Raw genomic sequence first — 27,748 nt, 5'->3', positions numbered from 1 at the left:
CAGAGGGCGCTGTCTCCCTCCCCCGGAGCGCCCGGCGCGGGGCTGTGAGAGGCCATCCCGGGGCCATCCCGGGTTATCCCGGGCCCATCCCGGGGCTATCCCGGCCCCGCCGCCATGGGGAAGAAGGGGAAGCGCGACAAGAAGGGGAAGGGCGCCGAGAAGACGGCGGCGAAGATGGAGAAGAAGGTGTCCCGCCGGGCCAAGAAGGAGGAGGTGAGGGCGGGACGCCGGTGCCCCCCGGCGCTGGGGCCGCTGTGGGGGGACGGGGAGGTCGCGGGAACAGTCTGGAAGCAAAGGAGCGAATCCAAAGGGAACCTGGGCTGTCCGGGGAAGCTGTGGATCATAGAATATATGAGCTGGAGGGGGCCCATCGGGAACAGCGAGTCCGACTCCCGGCCCTGCACAGGACACCCCAAGGCTCCCACCACGTGCCTTGTCCAAACGCTCCTTGAGCTTGAACTTCCGGGAATGCCCCGTCTCTGGAAGTGTCCAAGGCCAGGTTGGACAGGGTTGGAGCCTCCTGGCCCAGTGGAAGGTGTGCCTGCCCATGGCAGGGGTTGGAACTGGGTGATCTCTAAGGTCCCTTCCAACCCAAACCATTCTGTGATTCTCTAATTCTAAGCGGCTGTAACTTGTTTAAATCCCTTGTATGTGACAGCAGGAGGAGAAGAAAATGCACTTTAGGTGTCCTTCTTCCTTTCCATCCACTCCAGCCTTTTTTCCTGGTATTAAAATCAAATTAAAATTTTTGTTTCATTCTCTCCTAGAGTCGGGGCTCAAAACACCAACTTTGCCCTGGTCAAAGCGGGTTCTTACCATCATAATGCAAAGTTTAAAGACATGGAAGGTGCCAGTGTAGGTGTGTACTGGCTGCAGGGAGAGCGCATTCCATGCTGCAGAGGCAAAATTCCCAGATTTCAGAAATCTCTGCTTGGACCACACCTTCCAAAAGGTGAACTGAAGGGAGGTGATGAGCAGTGGGGTTGTAGGAGAGACCATGGATCAGAACCTCTCCCTTGCTGCAGTCCTGCTTCTGCCCTTGGACTCGGCGTATCTACAGTTTGGGAGGCAGATTTTATTTTCAGTTAGATGAAGCTGAAAGGGAATAAAGATATGTGAGGTTTATCTGGATATAAAAGAGTTTCCAGTCCATTTGGGCAATATTTTTTTAAAAAAAAAAAAAAGGGAAATCATGAGTGTGAATGATGGGTTCCTGTGAGGTGCAGGTGCTTCTGTGCATGTCAAGCAACTCATGTCTGTCTTTTTATTTCCAGGAGGATCTTGAAGCCCTGATAGCAGAATTCCAGAGTTTAGATGCTAAAAAGACCCAAGTAATTGAGTCATCCTGCCCACCCCCCTCACCCAGGTAAGAAGTTGTGTGAGGCTTTGGCTGTCACTTACAGAGCAGTTGATGGTGCTTGTAATGAAATTTATTTATGTAAAGTTATTTCCCAAGATTGGAAGGCGTAGCTGATATCTGGAGTTGTAAAATATCTGATATCTAGAGTTATAAAATGTCTGATATCTGGAGTTATAAAATACCTGGTTTATTGAATCTCTGGTTAAATAAGGGACCAAAAGCGCCTTTTTTGGCCTTAAAATTCACTTTTTAACTGTCTCATCAGCACAAAGGAGGTAAAGCAGGGTTATATTAGAGGGCTTTGAGGAAAAAGAAGAGTGAAGAGGAAGTTTTGGAAGGCATTTCAGGGCAAAAAGATGAGATAAAAGACACTTTTATCATTGGGGGTTCACAGACTTGGGGTGTGTAGGAGAGCAATGGCAGTGGCAACTGCAGAATAATGACACAGAAAACTTGAGAGGAGACAGCCCAGTTCTGCCCCCAGTTCTGTGCCCTCATAAAACTCATTTTTGTTCTTGACACACCAGCATTAAAATTCAGGAGCTCACGTCAAAGGGCGAGTTAAATGACAGTGTAACGTGTGCTCCTAAAATAGGAGAAGGTTTCAGACAGTGGCCAATTCATCTTGCTGCAAGTTTTTAAGAAGTTAATTTCTTTGGAGAAGTTTTTAGCCCTGGGGTGAACATCACAGCCAAGTAATTTGGCAGATAATGGAGAGACCTTTGTGACTGGGGGGCAGAGGTGCTGGTGGCAGCAGAGTTGAAGGCTCCAACTTGACAGGACTTCCTCATATGTTTTGTCCATCCCTGGTTTTTTTGCAGGCTGAACGGTTCCCTCTCTGCTCACCCCGAGAGAGATGAGTTGATCCTTTTTGGAGGTGAATATTTCAATGGCCAAAAAGTAATGTATACTTCCATTTTTTTCCTTCTTTATTCTACCCCCTCCCTACCTTTTACTGTAATTTGCACGAGTCTCATTTGAAGGGAAATTTGAGGCAGGAGTCATAAAATATGGATTTGTCCCTGAATGAGAGCAAAATAGCCTTTTAATTCTGCCATGGCTCTGTCTCATGCCTGGGCTGTTGGCAGGAAGGAGACATGCTGGAACCCATTAAGGAGTCAGAGTGATTGTCTCAGCATCAATATTTCAGGGCTTCATAATTTCTCCAGACTTAATTGTAGCCATATCTGCCCCTCATTTGTGATAACTGTTGAAGAATCTCTTCTCTTCCACTTCTCAAAACAAGATACTTCTGCACCTTTGCTGCTGGCAAGGCAGTGCCCGCCTTGGAGGTGGGAGCAGTTGCAAATATTTGCACATGGCCACTCTTGTTCTGGAATTTCTGCAAGTTGCAGGTGTTTATTGTGCTTCTGGATACAAACTGGTCTGGAAAACTCCAGCCTGACAGTGACATTTGGCTGCCTCAGGATCACCCAGTGTGATGTGCTAAACTAATTCTGCTTCCTTCACTACCTGAAGCTGTTCCTGGCCCTGGAGTTCAACAACTTTAACCTGAATATCTTTGTTAATCTCCAACTTCTTAAGTCCTCGTATCTCAAGCTGTCACCAAGGGTTTGGGAAAGAACATTCCAGTCCAGTGTGTTACTGTGGAACAGTTGGTGATTCCCAGTCTGGTGGAGGAGGTGGTGGTCCTCCTTCCCTGCCCAATGTGCTTTGCAATTTTCACCCCAGACTCACAGATAACCCCATGCAGGGCTGAACTGAGGTGGTGTTTTCTCTCCCTCTCCCACAGACGTACCTGTACAATGACCTGTACATTTACAACATCAGGAAGAACAGCTGGTCCAAACTGGAGATCCCCAACCCGCCACCACGGCGATGTGCTCACCAGGTAAAGCTCTGCGTGCCAGAGCAGCAGTTGGGATTGTTCTAAAGCTGTGCTAAAGGTGATTGGGAATAGGTTTTTGATTTTTTTTTTCCTCCTGAGGGTTTCTTACATCCCTTCATTCTCCTTGTAACGGGCTGCCAGTGGTGTCACTTCATCTGCTCTGCTGAGGGGGCCTGTACAAGCTTGTCCAAGGTGCTTGTGCTCCTGATCACATTCAGTGTGGAGTGAAGGTTTGAGGTTCTGTCTGTTGATTTGGCAAGACTCAAACAGGACTCAGGGGAGAAATTCTTGGTTTGAAGATGAACTCTGGTGCATTACACAGGGACCAGCTCAGCCTCCATAATCCCAGGGGGGAACTGAATTTATAAGATAGAATTTGACCAAAATGCTGTGAATGAACAGCAGAGATGCTGTGAATTATTATTATTTCCTTAAAGCTCACAGGCCAACTTCCATGAGCGTTACAGACACTGCCACTCCTGCTGGCAGGTAGAATTTGGGCTCTTTTCCACCTCTGGATATTCAGGTCACTGAACTGTGATGGTTGTGATGATGAAGATTTTAGGTTTGTTTACGTTATGTGAACACCTGCACATTAGAAACTGGACCAAAGACTTGTATTTTTTACAGGTCTTTGGCCCTCCCCAGATGATAGATTATTTTAGATTATCCAGCAAGTGCCTGGGTGACTGGTGCCTTCCAAAAGCTGCTGTACAGGATGTGAATGTCATTTTCCTCCCCATGGCCAAAGCTCTTTAGAGCTCCCTGGTAAGATCCAACACCCCAATTAGGTTCATCTACCCTTGTTATGCTGCTCCCAAGTGCCAGTTTTCTCTGAGCTGTGTGTCCTTTCTTGAATTGAAAGATTCTGACTTGATTTTTGGGTTACTTTGTCTTAAGATAGAACTTGATTTCAGATGCAGAATTCCAGTAGCCAGCAGGTGGCTGTCGAGCAGCTGAATCCAAACGGAGCAGATCAGGATCTACAGCTGGATTACAACAACAATAAAATGAGAAACCATCTGAGCAGTCCTGCTTCAGCAGTGTTTTCTGTCTCATAATTAATTATAGTTGCACAGGAGACAGTTCAGCCTCATTAGCTGACTGGTTTGTTGTCTTTCTTGTGGCTTTATTTTTAATGCACATTCTGCATTAGCTCAGAGGTGAACAGAAGTCTGGCTGGGGGTGTCGTGTAGATGTTTTGTCATCTCTGGTCTCTGACACACAGTCCTCTAGGTTACACTGGCTTCATTATAGCTGTTCAACAGGAAGAATTTTAGGAAAAAATTCTTCCCTCTGAGGGTGGTGAGGCCCTGGCACAGGTTGCCCAGAGAAGCTGTGGCTGCCCCATCCCTGGAAGTGTCCAAGGCCAGGTTGGATGGGGTTTGGAGCAACCTGGTCTAGTGGAAGGTGTCCCTGCCCGTGGCAGAGAGGTTAGAATAAGATGAACTTTAAGTTCCCTCCCAACCCAAATCAGTCAGGGCTTTTATGAACAGAGCTGAGGTGAGAATAGCTATGGATGGGTGTTGTCACTTGTTCAAGGAAAAGGTTTGGTTGTGTGATGAATTCCAAGCCAGCTCTTGAAAAGGTCACACACAAGTATGAGCAGGCTGTTGGATGTACCTTCCCCTTAAGCTTTAAGCACCTGATAGCCATGAAAATCAGGAATTTTTCCCTTTTGTTTAGGTAACTTCATGTTCCCACAAATCCTGCCTGAAAGCACACAGGATTTTCTCCTGTGTTTTATCGTTGCATGTATAGGCTGGTTTGTGTCAGGGCATGGCCATGTGTGATGCTAAAAATCTTGTTTGCTGGGAGAGAGCGGGAATGAAGGCCTAGTGAGTAGAAAGATTATCCCAGTGTTGATCTGTGATGGGTACCCTGGAAGAAACACAGGGAAGATGTTTATAGTGTAAATAAACACAGAGTTCCCACTCAAGGAAGAAATCTGCACAGCCACCTAATTTCTTTTTTGGGATTCCTTCCTTCTTCCTTAGTCCTTAACAGATAATTTTAATGAAGTAGAGTCTTGCTCTTCCTGCTTTTAACTGGCAGTTTGCATCCCAAAGGTGTTTTAGTGCTGCTCTGTGCAAAAAAAATTCAAACCCCCCTCTCTTTGATACTCTCCTCTCTGTACTGCCCCAATCAAAGCAGTAACAGTCTCCTCTTGTCCAAATGCTGCATGTTTCTTCCTGTGCTTTGAGTTTTTTTGGTTGGTTGTTTTTTTGTTTGTTTTTGAACAGAGATTTGAACAATTGTTAAACTAATCCCAAGATGCTTCCTAGGAAACTTTGAACTTGGAGAAGTGATGCCAGGAGGTGGGAAGAGCCCAGCTCCTTGGCCAGCTTTCCTTTCCCGTAGGGAAGGTGTGCCAAACAACAAGTAACTTGGATTTTAAATTCTCCTTCCTTCAGCCCCAGTAAGCTGCTGTTGTCCAGCAAGGCAGCTGATCGAAAACTGATAAAGTTCTCCTGGGTCTGGTTCCTGAAGCCTTGTCTGATCCAGCTTTTCCTTCTCCTGGCAGGCGGCCGTGGTGCCCACAGCTGGGGGGCAGCTGTGGATTTTTGGAGGGGAGTTTGCATCTCCCAACGGGGAGCAGTTCTATCACTACAAGGATCTCTGGGTCCTGCACTTGGCTACCAAGACCTGGGAGCAGATCAAGTAAGTGCTGGGCCCCCTTGTCTAGACTTTTGCCGTGAAAGGTTGGACCAGATGATCCTTGAGGTCCCTTCCAGCCTGATGTTCAGTCTTTGATATTGTCCTCCCAACCTTGGTGAGTGTAATGTCCAACTTCAAAACAGTTCTTGTTGCTTCATCTTCCTGGGCTGTACAAAACCAGTGCGAGGATCTCCCAGTTTTAACATGCCTTGAGAAAACAGTTTGTGTCTCTCCAGAGAGCCAGCTTTGCTCCTGGTAACTGGCCTTTGCTGCCTCGAGATTCCTTGGGATAAACAAGCCATTAATTCAGACCTGTCAAAAATGAAGAGGTGCCAAAAGTAGTTTTTGACAGGAGTGAAGGTGTAAATACCTTCTGTGGAACTGGCCTGAAGTCCCCTGCTAATGTTTCCTCAGCCTTTGGCTTCTCACTTTTCCTGTCCATGTTTATACGTGAGAGAAGAGGAGTTCTGGTGTACCATCCAGAGAACTGAGGCAGGACATATGGCTTTCATTCTGACTTGGGCATTGACTTCCTCCTGGACTTGGGGATTGTCTTGACTTGGGGATCAGTCAGAGCACAGTTTTATCTGTGCAGCTGATACTTGAGATGCACTGGCAAAAGCAGCAGGTTTTGATCACTTGCTTATCTGCTGTTTGACCTGTTGAGCTCCTGCTTAGGAGCTCCATGTCCTTTCTTCACATGGGAAACCCTAAATCTGCCCAGGTTGTCACTTTTCACCCCATTTACAGAGTGTGCTGTTGTCTGTGTCTCCTCTTGCACAGTAATTGAGGATGGTTTAGGATGAGCTGTGCAGAGATGGATACCCTGGCTCTGCCTTGGCACTGCCCGAGGCCACACAGTGAGTCATTGTGCCTGTCTTACCTTTTTCCCTCTCCCTGCAAAATGGGAGCATTGATCCTGCCTGACAAGGGACAATTGGGAGTTTTAATTTTACTGTTGTTGATATAGCACTGGAGGGACTCTGGTGTGGAAGGTGCAGGGGGGTATAGAGAGCAAACACCCCAGGGAGTCCAAAATAGGCAGGTTTTGGAGAATGCTTCACAGCATAGGATCCCATGCTCTGCAGAAATCCAGGGATAGGCTTTCTGAGTAGCTCTGGGATGCTGAGAGAAAACTATTTGATTCACCAGTGCCCCAGTGTGGTTCTAAAAGCACCTGGGATTTTCCCTGTTGCAGGAAGCCAGGTTTGCTCTGGTCTTGGAGAAGTGGGGGTAAGAGAAACCCTCCAAAATTATGGAAGGCTCTTGAAGAAGTGCAAGGATTAAAAAGACTTGTCACTGTGCAGGCTGAGCTGGCTGTTGTTGGAAGGCAGAATCTGATGTAATTGCTGTCACTGTCCCTCCCAGCTTCCCCAAAATAATTGCTGATCCCTGCTCAACCTCATCCAAACAAAGGGGATAACTCCAATGTGTTACATCCCTGCCAGTCTCATGTGACCAGGAGGAGGAAGTGATGCTCTCCATCCATGCTGGGAGAAAGGGTTGACTTTTCAACTGAACTCTTGATTGGAAAATCCTCACTGGAGAGCAGTGGTGACATCCAGCTGCAGGGAGAGTGAGGGCTGGAGATTGACTGGGTTTTATGAGCCATTGGAGAATCCAGATGAGGCTTTGTTGGCTCCACCACTGATGGTAGAGGTTTTCCTCTCACATAGAGCTGATTTAGGGTTTTCCACTCCCAAAACTAAGGCTGCAGGATCTGACCTGCCTGGGAGGAGGAAAAGAGGTGGGTATGAGGCTCTGCTCATCCTGCACCTTATCCCACCTGGAAGAGCAGCCTGAAGTGTAACTCACCCTGCCAGAGCACAGCCCTGGAGCTGAGGATGAAGTCTGCATGTCCTGGGAGCTGCAGGATGCCCTCAGCATTCCCAGGCCCCAGCTGGATTAAAACCGAGAGATTTTGTTGTGCTGGGCTGTTCCAGCTGGTGAGGAGAGAGCCAGGTGGGCAAAGTGAGCTCCCATTCCCACCTTGGAGCAAGTTGGAGGTACCACACTCTTTGAGCCACCCAGAGCTGCCCTTCATCCCAGGTACTGTCGCATGTCCCCTTGGCTGCCTTGCCACAGTGGGAGGAGGCATTTACAGACATTGATGCCTCATTGTTTCCTAGTAGATAAAAGATGGACATTTTCTAAGTGAGCATCATAAATTACATGGGTGGAAGTGCCCTGGGGAGATGATCTTCTCTCTCTCCCTGCCTTGTGCAGGATCTGCTCCATTTGAGCTTCCTCACGTGTTTGGGTGGACATCTGTTTCTCAGCCTTGCTGGAATTTTGGGAACGCCCGTGCCCTGGTCCCAGGGTTGGAATCAAGCAAGGCACATCTCCCCATCCTCGGGCAGAGCTCCAGGAGCTGCATTAATGAGGCAGCTGGTGGAGGAGCCTGGGAGGGGATGGCTTTGTTTTAATCCTAACCTGGCTGAGCGTGAAAATCAACTCTCTGCTGCCTCTTTGCTTTTCCATATGGCATCTTGATTACAGTCTGCTTGGAAAGGGGAAGGGGAGAGGGCAGACATGACTTTGAGTTGCACAAGAGATTTTTTTTCCCTATTTCCTTTAAAACTACGATCATAACACCTGCTGCATTTCACTTCCTTCAACATTTTACTTTTCTTTCTGCTGTTGTTTTTCCAGAGAGGTTTCTCATGTGTGTCTGAAGTCAATCACTTGCTTATTTTGGATTGCCGTTAACCTGGGATGAGTGGTGACAGTGAGGGTCAGCTTGGGGGATAGTGATATTGGGAGAGTGAACACATTTGGGAACATAAATGGAAGGGGCAGCTTGTATAGGTTTGTTGGATCATGGTGGGGAACCATCCCTGGTACAACAAGCCTTCACAGGAGGCCATGCAATAATTCCATGTATCCAGTGTGGTAGCAGTGTTACCTGAATAAATGCCAGGCAATAGACATTTGAGGTACAGGCTTGTATTGAGTAAACTCAGTTGGTTTGGAAGATGTCATTTTAGTGCAAATAATGGAGTAACAATTAATTATTCATTAAGAAATGTCTGGACAAGAGAGACAAAGTTTCCATTCCTGTTCTCCTGGGAAGGGTCACGTGTGCCCTGGTTCAGGTGGATTTGATGTGTTGGTTTGTTGGATTGAATAGCCAAGATGACCCCGCTGGGACCTAAACTTGCAGTTCTAGGAAATCTAGTTATTCCAGCCCCACAGTTTGGATTTCAGAGAGTTATGTTCTCCTTCCTGGCCTACAGTTCATGCCACAGACCATCTTGATGCCAGGAGAGGCTTGACTGTAAAACCCTTCTGAAGAGAAAACCTTGAATAACTGTGAATAACATCCCTGTGCTGTGTCTGCTGGCTCCATTTTCTCCTAGCACAGAGCAGAGTGGTGTCAGGCTGCTTGACAGAGTTAAAAGTTGCTATATTTAGCAAGATGGAGCTGTATTTCCTTGCATTTTGCATGCACGGAGATGATCCAAACACAACAAATCCCAGCCCGTTAGAAGCCGTGCCAGCAGCTGACTTTGACTTAGTGGAGCCACCTTATCTTGTGTGTGATGCAGGAGGTTTCCTCAGTCCATGAACTGTTTGTTACTCTGCCTTAGAGCAGCAATATTTTAACCTAATTGCCTCATTCCTTCCTAGAGAGAACATCCTCACTCAGCTCTGCGTGGCCCAGAGAAGAGGAGACAGGGAGCATCACTGGGCTTGGGAACTGGCACATCCCTCCTCTGGAATTCTTTGTCTTGATTCTGAGCCCGTGCAGCTCCCTTCCCTTTAATTCTGGAATGTTAATGATCCTTCCTGTAGCAGTTTGGTGAGATGTGGTGCTATAAATATCCCGGGGTAGCGTTTCACTGGCGTATGTTTAACGGTGTTTGCAGAGAGAACTGGAGCAGTCACTGCAGAGCAGGAGGACTTTCAGCACGGGTTTGTGGCTGACTGATGCCTCTTCCTGCTCTCCTGCTCTCACCAGAAAGATCAGGCCCTGCCACATCAGGTAGAAGAGGGTATTTTGGTGTAAGGCAAGTAGATCATCAACCCAGAAACCCTGTGAGCCTGTTCTTTGGTAGATCAGGATGTGCAACTGTTTGTTGACTTCCTGGGGGATTTGAATTGAGGATTTTGTGCCTTGTGACACTTCTTGCCTTCCCTTCTGCCCTTCCCACCTGAGTGTGCAAACACAGTGTACACACTGACCCCAGCCCGTGTGCATTCACAAGTGTGAACCCTGAACACAAATCCTGAGCTGCAGCTTCCTCGAGAACTGGAGAGTAAAAGTGCTTTGTCCTGGAGTGCCCTTCTGATGGGATGTTCTCTGCAGCATCCCTTTTATTAGTATTGAACATTTCCAAGATTTTACCTGAGCATCCTCTGGATGAAGGAATGAATGGAAAGGTAACTCATGTGGTTCTGTAGCCACTGGGACATGGAATTCTGGAATCCAGAGGCTGAATTCAGGTTTTGGTAGGTTACTATAAATCCCAGAGTAACTCCACAAGCAAAAGCAAATTCCTTATGGAGCAGGTCTGATCAGACTCATGCTCTACATGTGTAGAGCCAGTCCTTATCCAGACTTTTAATCTATTTTTAAAAAAATCTGGAGAATTTACAGCTCCCTCCCACACGTCTGCTTTCCAGTGTCAACCCCATGAAGTAGAGCATTAATCATAAAGCCTGGGAAACCATTTCCAAAATGCTTGTTTTGGACCATGAGCAACAATACAGGTAAAAGGGGACAGTTTGCAATTGGGAAACAAGTCTTGGAGTTTGCAGGAAGGTCCTGGAGTTGCAGTGAGGTCCTGTCTGACTGTGCCATTTGTCTGTGACTTTGAGTTAATTGTACTTTTGTGGCAACTTGTTTATTAAAACACACACATCAATGAACAAACCTTTCATTGTTCAGAATTGATTTTTAACTTGGAGGAAACCTGTCTGAGAAATATGCCACAAGATACTCTTCTGAGAACAAGATTTTATAGTTCATGTTGGTTTTTAATTCCCTCTCTCCTTAAAAAAAACAGAAAGATTGTTTAAAAGGTGCCATCCTTTGGAATAATAATGTGGGAGCTTTGTTACAGAAAGAGAAAATAATGATTTCAGATCTTGATGAAATTAATTCTGGAGGTGCTGTTCTGCGGGGGGGTACTTAAAAACTCAGTAAATGCCTGGAAAACCCAACTCTCTGTTAGAATAAAGACTCCAAGCAATCAATATTAATTCAGTCTTCCCCAAATGCTGCTGTTCTGCTTGGAGTTTCTCATTATGACTGGTGTGAGGTTGTCATTTTCAGTGGTGAATAAGGGCCCTCATTTTCTCTCTCCCCAGAAATCCATCACCACAATTCCCAGCTCCCTGCTGCCACTTCAAGTGTGGCAGGAGGGTTGTGGCTTTAGGTTTTGCAGCTTTTTTAACTTCTTTATTTAGGCCCTGATTGTGCAATCACTTAATACACGTTAATGCTGCCTGTTTGGGGAGTCTTGCTGGGTTCAGTGGTGCCAACTGCGTGCACTTGGGAGACTCCTCAGGGAGTGAAAATGGGATGGATTAATCCATGGGGACAGAGAACAGACACAGCAAAACCCTGTTTTCCCTGCAGTTTGGCCCATAGTTGCCTTTGTTTTGCAAGTTCCTGAAGTAGTTTTTGCTCTCTCTGGGAAGATGCTCAGGCTGTGGGTGAACATGAAGGAAGGTGCATCCTTGTTCCCCTCAGGAATGGCATGTCCAGCTGCCCAGCTTCCCAGGAGCCTTTGGATGTGACAGATAGGGGGGTGTTGCTTGTTTCTGGAAATGGAAGCAGCACATTTAACTGAAAGGTCAGGACGGCTTGAAGAGCAGAACAGTGATGTGTGGCTGCTTTTTAGTGTGTGGGATCATAGAATGAATCATACAGTCATGGAATGGTTTGGGTTGGAAGGGACCTTTAAAGCTCATCTCATTCCATCCCCTGCCAGAGGCAGGGACACCTTCCACTATCCCAGGTTACACCAAGCCCCGTCCAACCTGGCCTTGGACACTTCCAGGGCTGGGGCAGCCACAGCTTCTCTGGGCAACCTGTGCCAGGGCCTCACCACCCTCAGAGGGAAGGATTCCTTCCCAATATGCCATCTAACCTTACTCTCCTTCAGTAGGATAAGATAATAATGTTGACTTGTTTTGCTGCAGTGCCTTTGGTTTTGAGGAAATCTGAGTGATTTATAAAGTCTTTTCACTAGTTTGGTGTTACATCCTAAGTGCAAGTGGATGAGTGAAGATGTTATGGGTATGTGATTGCCTGAGATGCTGAAGGAAAGTGGATGTCAGAGCCAATCTCTGGCTCTTGGTGCTTGGAGAAAACATCTCTTGTTTGGAGTGTCTTTCTTGCAATTGTGCAAGTTGACTGCAATTAAACTCTCCTGAAAAATTAGTTCCTGACTCATAGCAGAAGAGACTTCAAGACTTCAGATACTGTTAGGGACTAGCTGGCTTATCTAGGAATAAAATTGCCTATGTTGCAAATCCCAAGAGTTCCTGGAAGAGCACACACACTGTTCTGGAGAACAACAGACAGATACTAAGGCAGTGAAGTTCCCCGTGGTTTCCCATTGCAGGAGAAGCTGAACTCAGCCAGCTCAGCTGCTTGTTACTTCAATAAAAATGGACTGATTCACTAACAGGAAAGGGAATTTTGCTGATAAGTGGAACTTCTTTGTGTTTCAGGGCATCAGGAGGCCCCTCTGGGCGAAGTGGACATAGAATGGTTGCATGCAAAAGGCAGCTGATCATCTTTGGGGGTTTCCATGAGAGCACCAGGTGGGTCACTGGGATGGCTGGGGTTTGAATTCTCTGTGAAACAAGCAACAGAATTGCACCAGCAACAGAAATCTGGGTGTTAAAGGAAGGATTATTCTCAGCAGGACTGTTACTGACTGGACTTCATGTTAGAAAGACAAGTGTTGTTGATTTGGAGTCTCCATGAGAAATCGTTGTACCACTGCTGATCACTGCGGTAGCTCCCCGTCCTTGTACCTAAAGCTCAATACAGCCCTTTTAGCCTCTAAATCTTGTCAGAGCCTTGTCTTCTAGAAATATCTTCTCCAATAGGCTCGCCCATGTTACGAGATCACAGCTCTGTTGTCATGGGGACTGTTAGGAGGCCTGTCCTAAGTGATGACCATTACAAAAAGCTGTGCTGTGCCCTTTGCTCTCCCCAGGGATTACATCTATTACAATGATGTGTATGCCTTCAACCTGGACTCCTTCACCTGGAGCAAGCTGGCTCCAGCAGGGATTGGGCCTGCTCCAAGATCCGGGTGTCAAATGACTGCCAGTCCTGAGGGCAGTGTAATCATCTATGGAGGCTACTCCAAACAGGTAGGGGAGACTTTGGGGTAAGTCAGAGTCATCATCCACAGCCTGAGAACCAAAAGAGCCACCTTGTCTTCTCATTGTGCCTTCATACAGCTCTGTGCTGATTGAGGGGCTAATCTTGGTCAAAAATTAATTTTGTATTTTCCCTGCTGTTCTAATCCAACATGAGGAGTTGATATAACAGAGGTGAGAATAAGCAACAGTGGTGGTTGCTGCCAACTTAAAACATTCTCAGGTAGTACTCATTTGTGTTCCAGCACTGGCAGGTTAAAAGCAGCAGTTGCCAGGAAACTTGTGCTTTCTTCCATCAGTGAGAGGTGAGGGAGCAGCACTAGTTTGCAAACTCAGTAAGCCAGAGAAGACTTTTCATGAGCACCAAGCTCCCTCTGCTCTGCTCCTCGCCCTGTTAATCACAGTAATTTACACCCTTCAGCCCTTCAGCCACATACCCTCATTGACCAAGGATCCCTGTCTCCATGCTGGGCAGCAGGAAGTAAATATTTCATTGAGCAAAAGGCTCCTGCAAAAGCTTTTCATGTTGCAAGTGCAGACAGAAGCCCCGGATCCTGCTGCTCCCGTCTCCGTGGAACGGCAGCGCTTCCAGCAGCGCGTTGCTGGGGGAGGAGGACGCCTTGTTCTTCTGGTGGGAATAAATGAACAAAGGAGGAAAGCAGGGAAAGGGGAGAGAAGGGACTCAGTCTGTCTGTATATTTAGAAGCGTTTGTGCCTCCTCAGGGCCTGTGCTTTGGGCTCTGTCTCATCAGATGTGCATTTGATTAAATGGCAGTAACAACACAGAGGCATTTTCTACCTGAAAGGGCTTTGTCCTGTTCCATTCTCTGTCCTGTTCCCTCACTCTCGATGGTGGGAAGGAAGTGTGAGCCTGCATGCTCTGCTGGATGTGGATCTCCTGGCTACTGACAGCTGGATTTCAAGTGCTCACTGAGCCCTGTGGAAATATAAAAGTTGAGGTGCGTTTGCAGTTGTTCTGTTCCACTTCACGAAGGTGGGCTCTGTCCCACTGCTCTGGGTTGGTTTGGGCTCATACAAATGAAGTAGAAGGGATGGGGGAATGCAAAGCTGCCCTCAGCCTTTTGCAGAGCACTGGGCAAGGATAAGAGCTGAGGGTAGTTCCTCTGCAGACTGGAGAACAGCTTTTAGATTAAAACATCCACTCGTGTTAGGAATCTGCTTCCTTAGTAATTTAGAGAGGTCAATGTGCTTCTCTCTGATGGGCCATTCGTGACAGACTCTGCTTTTGTAGCACAAACTGACCAAAGCACTGGACAGAATTTTCTCTACAGCTTTCTGGAGCTGCAAAGGCAAAAAACCTTTAGCATGCTCTTGAAAATTAAATTCAGCAGGATATAGCCCCTCTAGGAGAGACACGATTTCATTAATGTGTGGCTGTTTAATTCTTATTGTATCTTTGCTTATATTGTGGAGCTGAGTGTCTGGGTTTGCTTTAAAGTGGAGAAAGTGTGTTTGGCTTGTGTGCCTGCCTGGGGAACTCTTGGGAGAAATCTGAGGTAGACATGGATGAAACAATATTTAATTGGAGTTGAGCAGGTACCAGAGAAGACCCATTCCTTGTCTCCAGCTACAGAGGCAGATACTCCATTCAGGAGTGCTGTGAAGACATTTTGAGGCATATGAAGACATTTTTGCACGTGCAGTCAGGCAAGTGTCCAAGCAAAACACCATTCACCAAGTCATACATGAATTCTAATAAGAGGCAGGACTAAGTTGCTCATGTGCTGTAAACCAGGGGCAGATTTATGTGGAGGCCTCCTGAGGCCAGAGCTGTTCCAGGCTTTTATGTGGTGGGGATTGATTTGAAGGGAAGAGGAGGGAAAATCCTGATTTTAATATGGACATAATGTGGGTGTCCCATTGCTGGAGGACAGTTGTGATGTGACAGGGCTGTGTCCTGTGACAGGCAAGGAGCTGGGAAGGCACAAACAGAGATTTGGTCCCTGCTTTGATTTCTGGACTTGGAGAACTGAATGTGGAGAGTCTGTTTTCAGTAATGTCTGTCAGTCCAGGCCATGTTGCTGAATTTCCTTCATGTGACCTGAATAAAAAAGTCTCTTTCATGGCTGGGAAAACAGAGACAGAAAAGATGAAGTGACTGGTTTAAGGCAATGCAGGACCTTGGTCCCCAGATATGCCTTTGCTGTGCCTGCCACTGGATTTTGCTGACCAAGTGGTGACAAACCAGGGTGAAAAAGGAGCTTCACAACCCTGAGTGTGACTAACTTGAGATGTTGGTGCCTCATATTTTAAAATGCAGGATTCTTAGCACAATAGTTCATCTGTTTCATCTTCAGCCTAGAGATGATAAGACAATTTCTGTGATCTCCTACAGAAGGGGATGCTGTGGGTGTTGTCGGCCCTGCCTAAAACAGACCTCAGGATCCCACAAGGAGCTCAGCCTTGCTCTCCTGCTGATCTGAAAGATGTCCTCTCCCATTTCTCGTGCTGGGGCTGGGGTTTGCTGCAGCAAGCTGCATTTTTGGCTGTGTGAAGCACCGAGCCCTCTCCATTGCTAGGCAACGTGAGCACAGTGAGCCTGACTGGCACTGAAGGGTTGGAGCTGATGCTGCTCCACCTTGCAGGTGCAGCCTCCAAGCCATGGGTGTGCAAGGCTTAGGGATGCCAAAGATGATCAGCTTGTGGGGATTTTTTGTTGTTGTTTTGGGGTGTTTTGGGTTTTTTTTCATGGCAGTCATTGCAAAGCTGAAGTGGGTTCTGCTGGTAGATTGCTTGTGGCAGGGCTGAAGTGTTTGCCTGAATTGCAAGGTCTGGTGGGACTGGCTCCCTCTATAGCTCTGCCTGCTAAAGATTTCTGCTAATTGGATGTATTTTACCACTGTTGATCTCATATCAGACATGTTTAGCATGTTATACAGGGAGAATCCTGATTCCGCTTCTCGAGCTCTCTGTGTCTCAGTTTCCTTGCTGTCTTTTTAGCTGGATTTTTTTAGCTAATACCTGTAAAGCTCTTGTAACTTCCAGCTGCACCTGTATGTGCAAGCAGTAGGCTGTGGGTATCCAAGCCAGTTTTGTGCTGGAAAGCAAACATCTGAAACTTCAAGGCAGGAAGGACAGTGGGGGAACAGGAGCCTCTTGTGACTGACAGGATTTGCTCGGGGCAGGGGGGTGTCCTGGGTGTTGTGAGGGGGTTGATCTCTCCAGCAGCTGGTGAAGTGTCTGCTTAGAGCCAGTGTGAGCTGAGGAAAACAGGCATCTCTTTGACAACAAATAACTAACTCCCACTCCACCTCATTGGGGTTTTCTGAGCTCAGGGAGCTTTGTCATGTTGCATACGCAGTGTGTTTACTACAGGGAGCTCTGTGGTGTTCAGGAGAAAAATAATGCAGTTATTCCACACAGCTTGTATGATAGTGAAGCAACTGCTCTCCCAGTGTTTATTCCCCTTCCTTTCCTGCAGACAGTGCTCATCCCACTGTGCTCCTCATGCTTGACCTGTGTGTGCCCTGCACGTGGGAATGTGGGCTCTGTCCAGCATTTCAGGACAAACTGCAGCTGGCCTGGGATTGGGGAGGACAGAACTCCCATTCCTGTTATCCTTGGCAGACACTGCCAGGTGTGAAGCATCTGCCCATCCATCCCTGACAGCTCTTAGCTCAGGTGAGCCTTGTAAGGGTGTTTAAAGTGAGGGACAGACTAAAAAGCTACTGTATCTGAGCTGTCCACAGCCTGCAGTGACTTCTGCTGCTCCTGGCCCGTGTGACAGACACAGAATTGTGACTTGGCCAGAGCGTGGCACTTGCTCAGCACAGTGACTCACAGCCCTCTGAACTCAAAGTGCCACAATACCTGCTCTGCCAGGCTGTGAAGGGTATATTCCATAAATCAGCACCTTTTCTAGAGGGTATTTCTGTCCCTTCCTACCCTGGCAGCTCTCTCAAGGGTCTGTTCACACTCCCAGCCCCTCCAACCATGTCTCCAACTCCAGAGCTCTTCCAGCCATGCCTCAGAACCACTCACCTGTGCAAAAAATGCTTTGTTTTCCACAGGCAGTGGCTGTGGGAGTTTTCCATCACTGTTTAACCCCTTATTCAGAAAATAGGCCTGTCCCTGGTGCTTGTTCCTTACAGGTTTCCTGTCCCTGTGGGCCTGATGTCCTGTTGCTCAAGGACAGCAGGTGGAACAATGGAGTTGTTGACTTTGTGGAAGTGGTTGCATAGAATGGGATCTCTCCAGGGTGGATATTCTGTCCTGAAGAGTGTGTGTGTCTATCACTTCACTCATTAGGTGTGTGTGGAGAGCAACAGAACATGTAGCCCAGCCCCAAACTGAGAGATTTCCCAAGTCAGCCCTTCAGGCAGACCCTGCTCTTTAAATGAACTGCAGCTTCCTTCTTGCTGCTCTGTGAGCAGATTTCTCCTGTTCCTCCATCACTTCACCATCAGCCTTCCCTGAGGCTCCTCAGCATCATCCACATCACAGCGTCGTCGTGCAGTGCCTCAAACACACTTTCCTCTCTTTTCCTGAAGAATTTAATACCATTCCCAAGAATTGGATACCAGGCTGTGCAGCAGCACCACAGCAGACCCTGCAGTAATAAAACCTGTCGGGTGCAAAGGCACAGGTGTGGAGCAAGAACAGCCAGTGCTGTGCTGTTGTGTTCTCAGGTGCACCCTGCTGCTCATCTTCCTGAGGACTGGACCCTGGGATCCACTGCTGGATCCTGGAAGCAGCAATACAGCAATGCTATCGCCCCAGGAGGAAGGGAATTACAAGGAAGTGCAGGCTGTGCATGAAGGATGGGTGGATAATGGCTTTGCTGAAAGAGCTCCTGCAGTGGTGTGGCAGAGCTGCCTTCAGTGCTGCGTGTGGCTTACAGAGAGGAGGGAGGAAAATCCCATTTAAAGGGATGCACTTATTTGCCTCAGCTGAGGTTTGATCCTGCCTTCAGTAGAACTGGGAGTGGGGTTTCTGTTTGTGCTTAGGAGAAGAAAACCTGTTGCTCAGGGCTCTGTGGGACCCCAGAGGCCAAAGGTGTGAGCTGCAGGTGCCAAATTCCTGCCCCTAAACTACATCCTTTAGTCTTCATATGTCCACAAGTCCCAGGTCTGTGCTGCAGCCTGGAGAGCCCTTCCTGGCTGTCACAGGAAGTTCCTGGTTTGAACCCAGTGGTTGTGATACTCCAGAGCCACACCGTGGCCTCCTCAGTGGCTTCTCCTTGCCCAGTCCCAGTGTTTGCATTTTCAATTGGACCTCCTATGATTTTTCCCTGAGCATCCCTGTGTTTGCCTTCCCTGCAGAGAATTAAGAAGGATGTTGACAAGGGCACCCTGCACACGGATATGTTCCTGCTGAAGGCTGAAGGAGTGGGCAAGGAGGAAGGTAAGTGCTGTGGGCTGTGCTGGAAGTGATGCTGCAGGACTGGCAATGCAAATCCTCTCCCTTCCTTTGAATAACACACCAAAAAACCCCAGGCCCTGAACAAAATTTCCCTCTCAGTGGAAAGCTCTGCCCTGGTGTTTGCTCTGGGGGTAAACACAGCAGATGAGTTGATTTAGATGTTTTTTCTTCCCAGGAGTAGCTCAGTGCATTTGTTCTCTGACTGTAGCTTAAAATGAAGGGAAGGGTGAAGGGAACAGCAGTTTCAGGAGCATGTAGGAGGAATTACATTCTCCTTGTGTGCTGGAGAGGGAAGATGGACCCTCACACATGCAGAATTGTGAAAGGAAATGGGAAGTAGGTGCCTGTTGCTGCAGCAGTGGTTCTATCCCCTTATCACAGTCTATTTTACAGCCTGGAAGGATGAGGCTGTGTCTGCTTTGTTGAGCAAAGCTTCCAGGGGAGCCAGAGGCTGGAAGGAGTTGTAGTTCTCAGCTCCAGGTGACTTTGTTTCAGAGCTGTGTAATGTTTTACTCCAACGCAGTGAAACACTGGGAATTGGAGCAGGGTGAGAACCTGGCAGAGCTCTGGAGAAAGGCTGGGATATTCTTTTTGTCAGACAATCACTTCTAGCTCACAACATCCTCTCTGTTGACACCTCCTGGAATACTCTGAGATGGAGTGGAGGGTCTCCAGACTCCTTGCATAAGTGAGAAGCTCTGGCCTGCACCGGCAGCCTCAGGAAAAACTACAAGGAAAGATATTTTAGGAATTTTTTTTGGTTTGTATGTGGGAGGGAATTAAAACAACATTTCAGAATTCCTGCTTCTGGGACATTTTGATCACTCCTTTTCTGTTTCACAACAGAAAATCTTTGGAATTTCAGAATTTTCCTGGGGTGGGTTGTCCCTGGCTGGACTCCAGGTACCTTCCAAAGCTGCTCTATCCCTCCCCTCCTCAACTGGGCAAGAGGGAGAGAACCAACAAAAGGCTCACAGGTTGGGATGAGGGTGGGGAGAGATCACTCACACTCTTCCCATGGGGTACAATCCTTCAGGAACAGACTGCTTCAGAGTGGGTCATTGGTTGCTTTCTCTTGGAATGTACCCAGAAATAGGAATGCCATCGTTTTCCTTACTATAGAGAATATTTTATCCTTGACTGAGGGAATGGGACAATTTTCTTTGAGCTAAATGTCTAAAATGTTAAAATTGTGATTGATTTCTTCAATCCTGAGTGTCTGGAAGTGGGATTTGGGGAGGAGGGTTGGTCACAAACACTGTCTGGATTCCAGGCCCTCTTTGCATTATGTCCTATTTATAGTTGTGTCTTGTTGAAATTGAGGTTCCTTTGGAAGCACAGGGCTTGGGCAGTGCATGTGCTTCTCCCAGCCTGCATTTTAGGGATTTTCTTTAAAGTCAGAGTAGAAAGGATTAGAGCAAAAGCAGAGGGATAGAGCACAAGCCTTCTCCTGCTGCTGACCCCTTTTTTAAAGCGTGGTTGGGGCTTCTTAGGATGAACTGTGCTTATTTTTGGGGTTCAGGCAGTGGTGCAAGTAGGGTAGATAAGGTGGACAGAACTGATGGAAGGTGACTGGGCTCCATGGGATAATGCAGGGAATTTTCCTGGGTGCTTGAAGGCTGCATATAATCAGGCCTTGTCTGAACTCCAAAGGTGTAGCCCCTTTCACGAGGCTCCTTGCCCCAGAATGCTCTGAAGATAGTTCTGAGAATGTCCAAAACAGGGCATTGAATTATTTTCCAGAATACTGAAGGGCTTTGGAATACACAAATCAGTCAGGATCCTCCTTTGCTGATGCTCATATTTGCTTTTCTCCATTTCCAGAGAAGTGGACATGGAGTCGGCTCAGCCCCTCCGGGGTGAAACCCCCTCCCAGGTCCGGATTCTCTGTGGCTGTTGGTCCTGGTAACCGCTCCCTCCTTTTTGGGGGAGTGCAGGATGAGGAGGAGGAGGAGAGCCTTGAGGGGGACTTCTTCAATGATATCTATTTCTATGACATGGGGAAAAACCGCTGGTTCCCTGCACAGCTCAAGGTCTGTATGTTCACATCTATTTGGTTCATTGTCTTTCTCAGCTGAAATGTCCTTTGGGCATCTTAGAGCTTGCATGGAAACACAGTGTTATGGACTGCTTTGGGTTGGAAGGGACCCTAAAGCTCCACAGTTCCACCCCCTACTGTGGGCAGGGACACCTTTCACTATCCCAGGTTGCTCCAAGCCCTGTCCAACCTGGCCTTGAACACTTCCAGGGGTGGAGCAATGAGCTTTTTCTTTAGAGGAGGCCTTTCTGGTAACTCCAGGTGTAAGAGTGCCTCAGGAGGCAATTCCCTTCCTCCAGGATTCAGGCTGCTTCTGCCTCGTTGTTGTGTAATGCAAAATGAAACCAAGCAGCTTGAAAACATTTATGGTGTTTTACTGGAGGATGTTTCCAGGTCAGACATGTAAGTCTGAGATAGTCCAGTAAAAGCTACTGTGTAAAGATCTTGTTGGGATCAAAAACCCTCCCTCTTTTCTCCAATGCTGAGCTACCAGAAGAGATGAAATATTAACCTTGGCTCATAAGGACTTCAGAACTGGGGCCCTCAGCCCAACTCAGCTCTTTGATTATGTTTGAACCACTCTCAGGGGGCAAGTGAGGTGCAAAGACCTGCTTGAACTTCTTCCCTCTGCCTGTTTCTGGCTTTGTTCTCAAAATGGAGAAGTCAATCACATAATAACAGGCAAACATCCACTCAGATGTTTGCTGCTGCCTTCCAAAACTGCCTGTTTTCCAGCCCTTTCATGCAGTACTCCCAAGACCTGGAGTGCTGCCTGATAATGCACTGTAATTTAGCACCCAGCAATTGTTGTGATTTCAGGAAATCGTGGGTTACTCTCTCTTGCTCCTGTCACAGAGTAGTGGCCTCTGTTTGTGTTTGTGGCACCTGAGAGCAGAAGAGCTGTTAGGAAGCAGTTCCATACCGTGGATTCTCCAGGATTTCCACTGCTCCTTGTTTTAGGCTGTTAGAAGTTCATGCTGAAGTTGCACCTATCGTTTGAGACTCAGAATTGTAATGAAAAATGACAGTTCTCCCTCCCAGCAGCATCTGTGCTACTTGTACTAAAGTGCTGTTAGGTGCACACAGTTCACACACAGTCTTCTTTCATTCCTGTTCACAGGGACCAAAATCAGAGAAGAGGAAGCGGAGACGAGGCAGACAAGCCGAGTCAGAGGCTGCTGGAGATGAGGAGGTGGAGCAGAGACCTCCCCAGGGCCCCCTGGAGATCATCAAAGAGGTGGTGGCAGAAGATGGGACTGTCATGACCATCAAGCAGGTGATCTCTGGACCTGCAGAAGAGAAGGAAAGGTCTGAATCTGAGGAGGAGGAGGAGGAGGAAACTGGAGCCCTGGGCCAGCAAGTGGAGCCGTGCCCACGTTCCAATGCCATGGTGGCAGTGAAACACGGGGTCCTCTACGTGTACGGGGGGATGTTCGAGGTGGGCGACCGCCAGTTCACCCTCAGTGACCTGCACAGCATCGACCTGCACAAGATGGAGGAGTGGAAGGTGCTGGTGGAGATGGATCCAAGTAAGCCTGTGGTGGGATCTGTCCCTTTGCCTTGAGTGTAGCAACACCACACCAGGGAAAAAACCAACTATGGAGCTTCCTCAAGGGGAGGGATGAGCCTTTGAGTGGTGGTTTTTCCTAGGCAGGAAGAAGCTTGGGAGTGTGTGATAATGCAGTGTCTTACCAGAAACCTGTCTGGTCAGAGCTTTGCTATCACTGGTCTGTCTGCTTTGGAAACCAAGACCTGTAAACAGTATCTTTGTTCACTGGTGGCATGTGCTGTCCTGGGAAGTCCTGATGTGCCAGGCTTGTCCAGTTGGCAGAGGACAGGGATGCTTTTGCCTGTCCTCACCTCAGGGCAGTGAGAGTGTTGGGTCCTTCAAAGCACATGGGCATTACCTGGGGCTATCTCTTCATACCTTAATTATCTCTGGGGTTATTTCTTTGTATTAATTATCTCTAAGGTAATCTCTTTGTACCTTAATTATCTCTTTGTACCTCTCTTCTGTTTCCCCTCTCATCCAAGAAGCCCAAGAGTGGCTGGAGGAGTCGGAGTCGGATGAAGAGGATGATGATGTGGAAGGTGCAGAGGGAGGAGAAGAGGAAGAGGAGAGCTCTGAAGAGGAGAGTGAAGATGATGAAGGTAATGATCAAATTAATGCCTTCTCCATACTAATCTAAAGTAAAATACCAGGTTCTGCTGCCAGCCTGGAAAGTCTCACTGGCATCCAGGTGAGTTTTCCAGCAAAAGCAAAGCTTTCATAGTATATTGCTCTTGGGATAGAAGAGAAGTTTTATTGGTTACTGGTAGATTTTGAGGGTGTTACATTTGGACACGTGAGCTGAAGAGTGTTCTTGGCCTGGCTGTGACCTCTCTTTGTGTCTCCCTCCCATTGCACCAGGAGAGGAGCAGCACCCAGCCGTGGAGCCTGGTGAGAACCCTGAGGAATACCTGTCCAGGACAGAGCAGTACTGGATCAAAGTGGCCCGCAGCCACATGGGCCCCGAGGCCAAGGAGAAGAAGGTGGTCAAGGTGGCTCATGCCATGGCAAAGACATTCCATGAGGATTCGGTCTAGACGGTGCTGAGGCTGTTCCAGGAGTGAACAAACGTGCTGGGAGCAGTGGTCAGCCCTGCTAAACCCAGCCTGATCTCCAGAAGGCATCCTGGCACTCCAGCTTTTCCCTCCTCTGAGGGCCTCTGGGCTGAGCAGCCTCCTTGCTTAGTGCTCTGGATATGCTGTTATTCCCGGGAAGGTTGTGGGAGGGTCTTGAGGAACAGGATTGCTGTCCAAGCACCTGTTCTGCTGAGGCTGGGCTATACAGTACTGACTTCTTTGTTTTGAGTCTGCAGGACAAACTGCACATCACAATGGTTCGCTGGTCCCAAATTTCCCACCCTGACTGGGGCCAGAAAGTGTCTCCAAGGGTTTCTACAATAAACTTACTTGGCTACGTCATCTTGGTTTTCTCAGTTCATCCAGTCCTGCCTTTTCTACTTGTTTTTCTCCTGGTGTGGAAGAGGGGTCGCTGTTCCTGCTGTGAGATACACAGGTGCTTGTTGTAAGGTGCACCAGTAGCCCTGAGGTGTGTCTGCCCTACCTGGAGAAACCTAGGAGTCCTTTCCTACCTCCTCTTTATGGGGGCCACTGTAACCCCTGATGCATGAACAGAATCCTCTTCCTTTTTCCTGTCCTCTGCCCCAGGTTTTGCCTTTCCTTGGGGAATCTCCCTAAGTTCAGTTTCTCACATGTTGGCCCAGTTGTCCTACAGGGGAACTCTTTATGAGCAGTGAAATGTCCTACCTGGAGACCTGGTGGAGTGTTGAGGACAGGAGGGAATGGGCTGACACTCCAGGAACTGCTTTTCCCCACTCAGCCCCTCTCTCTCCTCAAGGCATCGCTCCCTTCCCAGCAGAGCAGTGCTGTGTCCATAGGGACAACAGATGGGATCCAAGTGTGTGCTGCATCAAACAAGGGATGACTTGAGGTGCCACCAGGACTGGCTGTCCTTGTGCAGGGAAATCCAGGTGCCAGGGGTATTGCACTGGCAGGGACATCACCAGGGAGCCAAATCCCAGGAGAGCAGGGCTGGGATCTGCCAGGATAATTAGAACGGAAGGAGGATTAAACAGAGCAGGCTGCCAGGGGGATGGAATTGTCAAGGGAAAAACATGTTTGATAGGGAGGGACCTTCCCCACAAACTAGCAGGTGAGAGATGAAAACAAACCCTTTCTTGATAACCTGGGAAAGGTGAAAACAAAGCAAACCCTTTATTGATAACCTGGGAGAGAACCCGTGCTCAGTCAGTCACCCTGGGGTCACTGGGTGAGTTCACCTTGGTCTTGTGGGCATTTGATCCTTCGTGTGTGGTGAGTCCATGTCTTTGTGTGCAGAGTTTTGGGGAATCTGCCACTGAGCTGCACGTGCAGGTTTTGTTTGAATTATTTTTTTTTACTAATTTACTTTTGTTTGAAAAATAGTAGCTTTAAAATCACAACAACTGTGCATAAGACCCCAGTCCAGAGGTCCAACCAGACAGGGGAGAACACACTTCTTGCCAGATTTACTTCACCATTTCTTCCCTTTGCAAATCCAGGGATACACAGTGACAGGATTTTTTCCCTGGAGCTGAAGCTGAATTGCAGCAGTGCCAAGGATGAAGGTTAGCTTTGTACAGGGAAAGATTCTCCCTCACCCTTCTCTGGTAGAGGGGAACTAGAGGCATCTGCTGGCAAATTCCTTGTTTGCCTTGATCTCATCCTTCCTCCTGCAGTCTGGGTTCATTCTTGGTCTGATCTGTATTGGCAAAACTTGCTCCAGTAATACCACGGGGTGGGTGGATCCAACCAGCACTAAACATCCCAGAGCAGCCATGGCTGCCCCATCCCTGGAAGTGTCCAAGGCCAGGCTGGATGGGGCTTGGAGCAACCTGGGATAATGGAAGGTGTCCCTGCCCATGGCAGGGGGTGGAACTGGGTGGTCTTTAAGGTCCCTTCCAACCCAAACCACCCTGTGGTTCTATGATCCTACAGCTGATGCAGTTCATGTAGGGGCTGTGCAAGGAGTCGATGTGTTTCCCTAAGCCAGGAAACCCTGCCACAGTGTCCGGACTGTGCAAACACCTCACCCACAGGCCCCAAAGCTGCAGCACAGGCAGGAGATCCCATCCTGCCTCTGCTCAGTTCTACCTTGGCACAAACCCTTGGAGCCAACCTCACCCTCTGACAGCTTCCAAAAATTCCTGCTTTCCCACCCTCCCTTAACTTGGCAAAGCCTGTCAGGATGTGTAATTAGTCCTTAGGTTTCAATTAAGACCTTCACCATCCATCCGACATCGTTTCTCCTGTTGCCCCTCCCCTTCTGTTGCAGTCTGGATGGTTTTTTCCCAGCAGCACTTCCCAACTCCACACGAGGTAAATAGATGCTGCCACAGCTCAGTATCTCTGGAAGATCAGGCCCTGGAGAGTCCCAGAATCTGGGTCTCGGGTACAGCAACCCAGACGCCAGATGGGCTGGTGAGAAGCTGACGTGGCAAGAGCAGGCAGAGGGGTTTGTCTTCATTCCCTTCCTTCCTTTTTGTCTTCCCCAGGGATGCACTGACAGACCAGCCCATCCCTCACACAGGTGGGGTCTGGCCCAGGTCCCAAGTCTCCCTGGGGAGGGACAGGTGCCCTTTTCCCAGTGGATCTGCTGTGACAGCAGGTGGGATGGTTCCCTGAGCCCCAGCCCCTCCTCGTGCTTCGGGTTCTGCTGTAGGAACATAAAAATTCCATTGCAGCCTAAAAAATGATCTAGACCTCAAGTGTCCACGTGCATCTGCCAGCATGGACATAAAACAGCAGGTCTGGACAATTTCCATGGATTTATGTGCCCTGTTGATAGACATTTTAATGTGCCTCAGGTAGATCTGCAGGAACTAGGGCTCATAAGACAGGGCAATACACTGAATTACCTCTCTCTCTGGGCTACTTCTCAAGAATATTTCTGGCCTTGGGCAAATGTGAAAAGCCCAGGACTAAGAAAAATTGCTCAGCTCCCCAGGATTAAGAAAGGCATCATTATTTTTTAAACCACGTGGTTTGGGAGCCAATTAATATTAGTCCTTGACTGTCTTTTCTACTGAGCTTGACTGGAACATAGAAATTAGAAATTCACATTGGATTTACGCTGGTCCAGGGGCAAGAACAGCAATAACTAGTCAGTCTACCAGTGGGAAAAATGAGTCAGGGAATCACCAGTACTTTTATTGGGTTGGTAATGAGGTGTTTTTGTGCTGGTTTATATGTATCTAAATATCCTACTGTGTTCGCAGGGATCTGTTTAACCAGCTCCTGGAGGGACCTTTGTGTCATGTGCACTTGAATGTCCAAAAAAACCCCCTCCTCCTCAAGAGTCTTTGCAAAGAGTAAAACCAGAATCACAAACCCCAGGGTGAGTTCCCAGGGCTGCAATCACAACGTGTCGTTATTTGGCTCATTTCGAGTGTGCGGAGACCATTCAAGAGGGAAAAAGTGATGACTAAGGACCCAAAAGGGAAAAGCAAAACAACAAAAAAAAGGAAGAGGTGGGAAGATGATGGACAGTTACTGTGGAAATTTAAATTTCAAAGTTCTCCTTTCCCCTGTCCACCCATAGCCCTCTGCCTGGAAAGGGAAAGGAAGGAAAAGAGGAGGAAAAGCTGCGACAGGAGGGAATCAGACCATGTAAGGAAAAGAACTGAATTTAACTGGCACATGCTCTAATCCTTAGTTTATTTCTGGTTAAAAATATAGCAATCCAGTGCAGTGTAATAAGAAATCTGCTGAAAAGGTAGCAGAGAAACAGCTAAAACAGAAGCAAAGCAAAGCTGAGTCCACAAATCCGGGCTGTATCCAACAACTCTGGATGTGAATGTCCAGGAGGGATTTCCCCCTCCTTTCCCACCCCCCCAAATATCCATGTGAGGGTTTCATCCCACCCTCGGGTGCTGCCACACTCGCACAGAGCTGCAGTGGGGAGAACTGAGGGTGGAATTTGGTCCCTGGACGTACCAAATCCCAAAGGAGCCACTGGAATTGTGCCTGGTAGTGGTGGATCACCGGCAAAGCCGATCTCCACCTGGGGGGAGGGAACAGTCCCTTGGGAAAGCGAGGGGCCATCGGCCACTTCCAAGGAATGGAGCTGAGACTGCACTGGGATTGGGACCATGACAGCTCAGAACAGGGATACGGCATCTTTAATGAGTATGCAGATTATCCGTGGGGAAGGGGAGGGGACAAAATCAAGGCAGGCATAGTACAAAGATGGTAGAAACAAATTAAGTGACATAGAAAAAAAAAAAAAGAAAGAAAAGAATACATCCTTAGAGGCTGCCATTGCCAATGATGGTTGGTTGGATTTTCTTTTTTTTTCTTTTTTTTTTCTTTTTTTTTTTTTTTTTACAGGGACATGTTGGAAGCTGGAATATACATCCTGCATTACAAAGTGCAAAATACTACATGCTCAGAGCCCAAGCATGATGTCTGAAACAGTCCACAGCAAGATGTAAGAGACAAACCCACCACCCTCTCCCTCCTCTCTGGGACATGCTCCAGTGCTCCTCCCCAGATGCCTTGGAAAAACAGG

General features: G+C 48.0%; 1 protein-coding gene across 2 annotated transcripts; it reads left to right on the top strand.

Moving 5' to 3' along the window:
• On the top strand, window positions 1–23,601 carry KLHDC4 (kelch domain containing 4). Of its 2 annotated transcripts, XM_064671006.1 has the most exons (12): window positions 1–213; window positions 1,275–1,366; window positions 2,182–2,260; window positions 3,114–3,212; window positions 5,734–5,870; window positions 12,552–12,644; window positions 13,046–13,205; window positions 18,497–18,578; window positions 20,421–20,629; window positions 21,755–22,163; window positions 22,669–22,785; window positions 23,045–23,601. In XM_064671006.1, exons 1-12 carry the CDS (start codon window positions 115–117, stop codon window positions 23,218–23,220), a joined length of 1,752 nt encoding a protein of 583 aa, XP_064527076.1. In that variant the 5' UTR covers window positions 1–114; the 3' UTR covers window positions 23,221–23,601. The 2 variants fall into 2 exon arrangements, with proteins under 2 accessions (XP_064527076.1, XP_064527077.1); XM_064671007.1 differs by lacking the exons at window positions 1–213; window positions 1,275–1,366; window positions 2,182–2,260; window positions 3,114–3,212 and adding an exon at window positions 3,840–3,977.
• Window positions 23,602–27,748: the final 4,147 nt, after the last annotated feature.

The sequence above is a fragment of the Pseudopipra pipra genome, chromosome 14, assembly GCF_036250125.1.
Source record: "Pseudopipra pipra isolate bDixPip1 chromosome 14, bDixPip1.hap1, whole genome shotgun sequence".
NCBI classification, from domain to species: domain Eukaryota; kingdom Metazoa; phylum Chordata; class Aves; order Passeriformes; family Pipridae; genus Pseudopipra; species Pseudopipra pipra.
The sequence above is the reverse complement of the archived record's forward strand: the minus strand, read 5'-3'. Positions and strand labels throughout refer to the sequence as shown.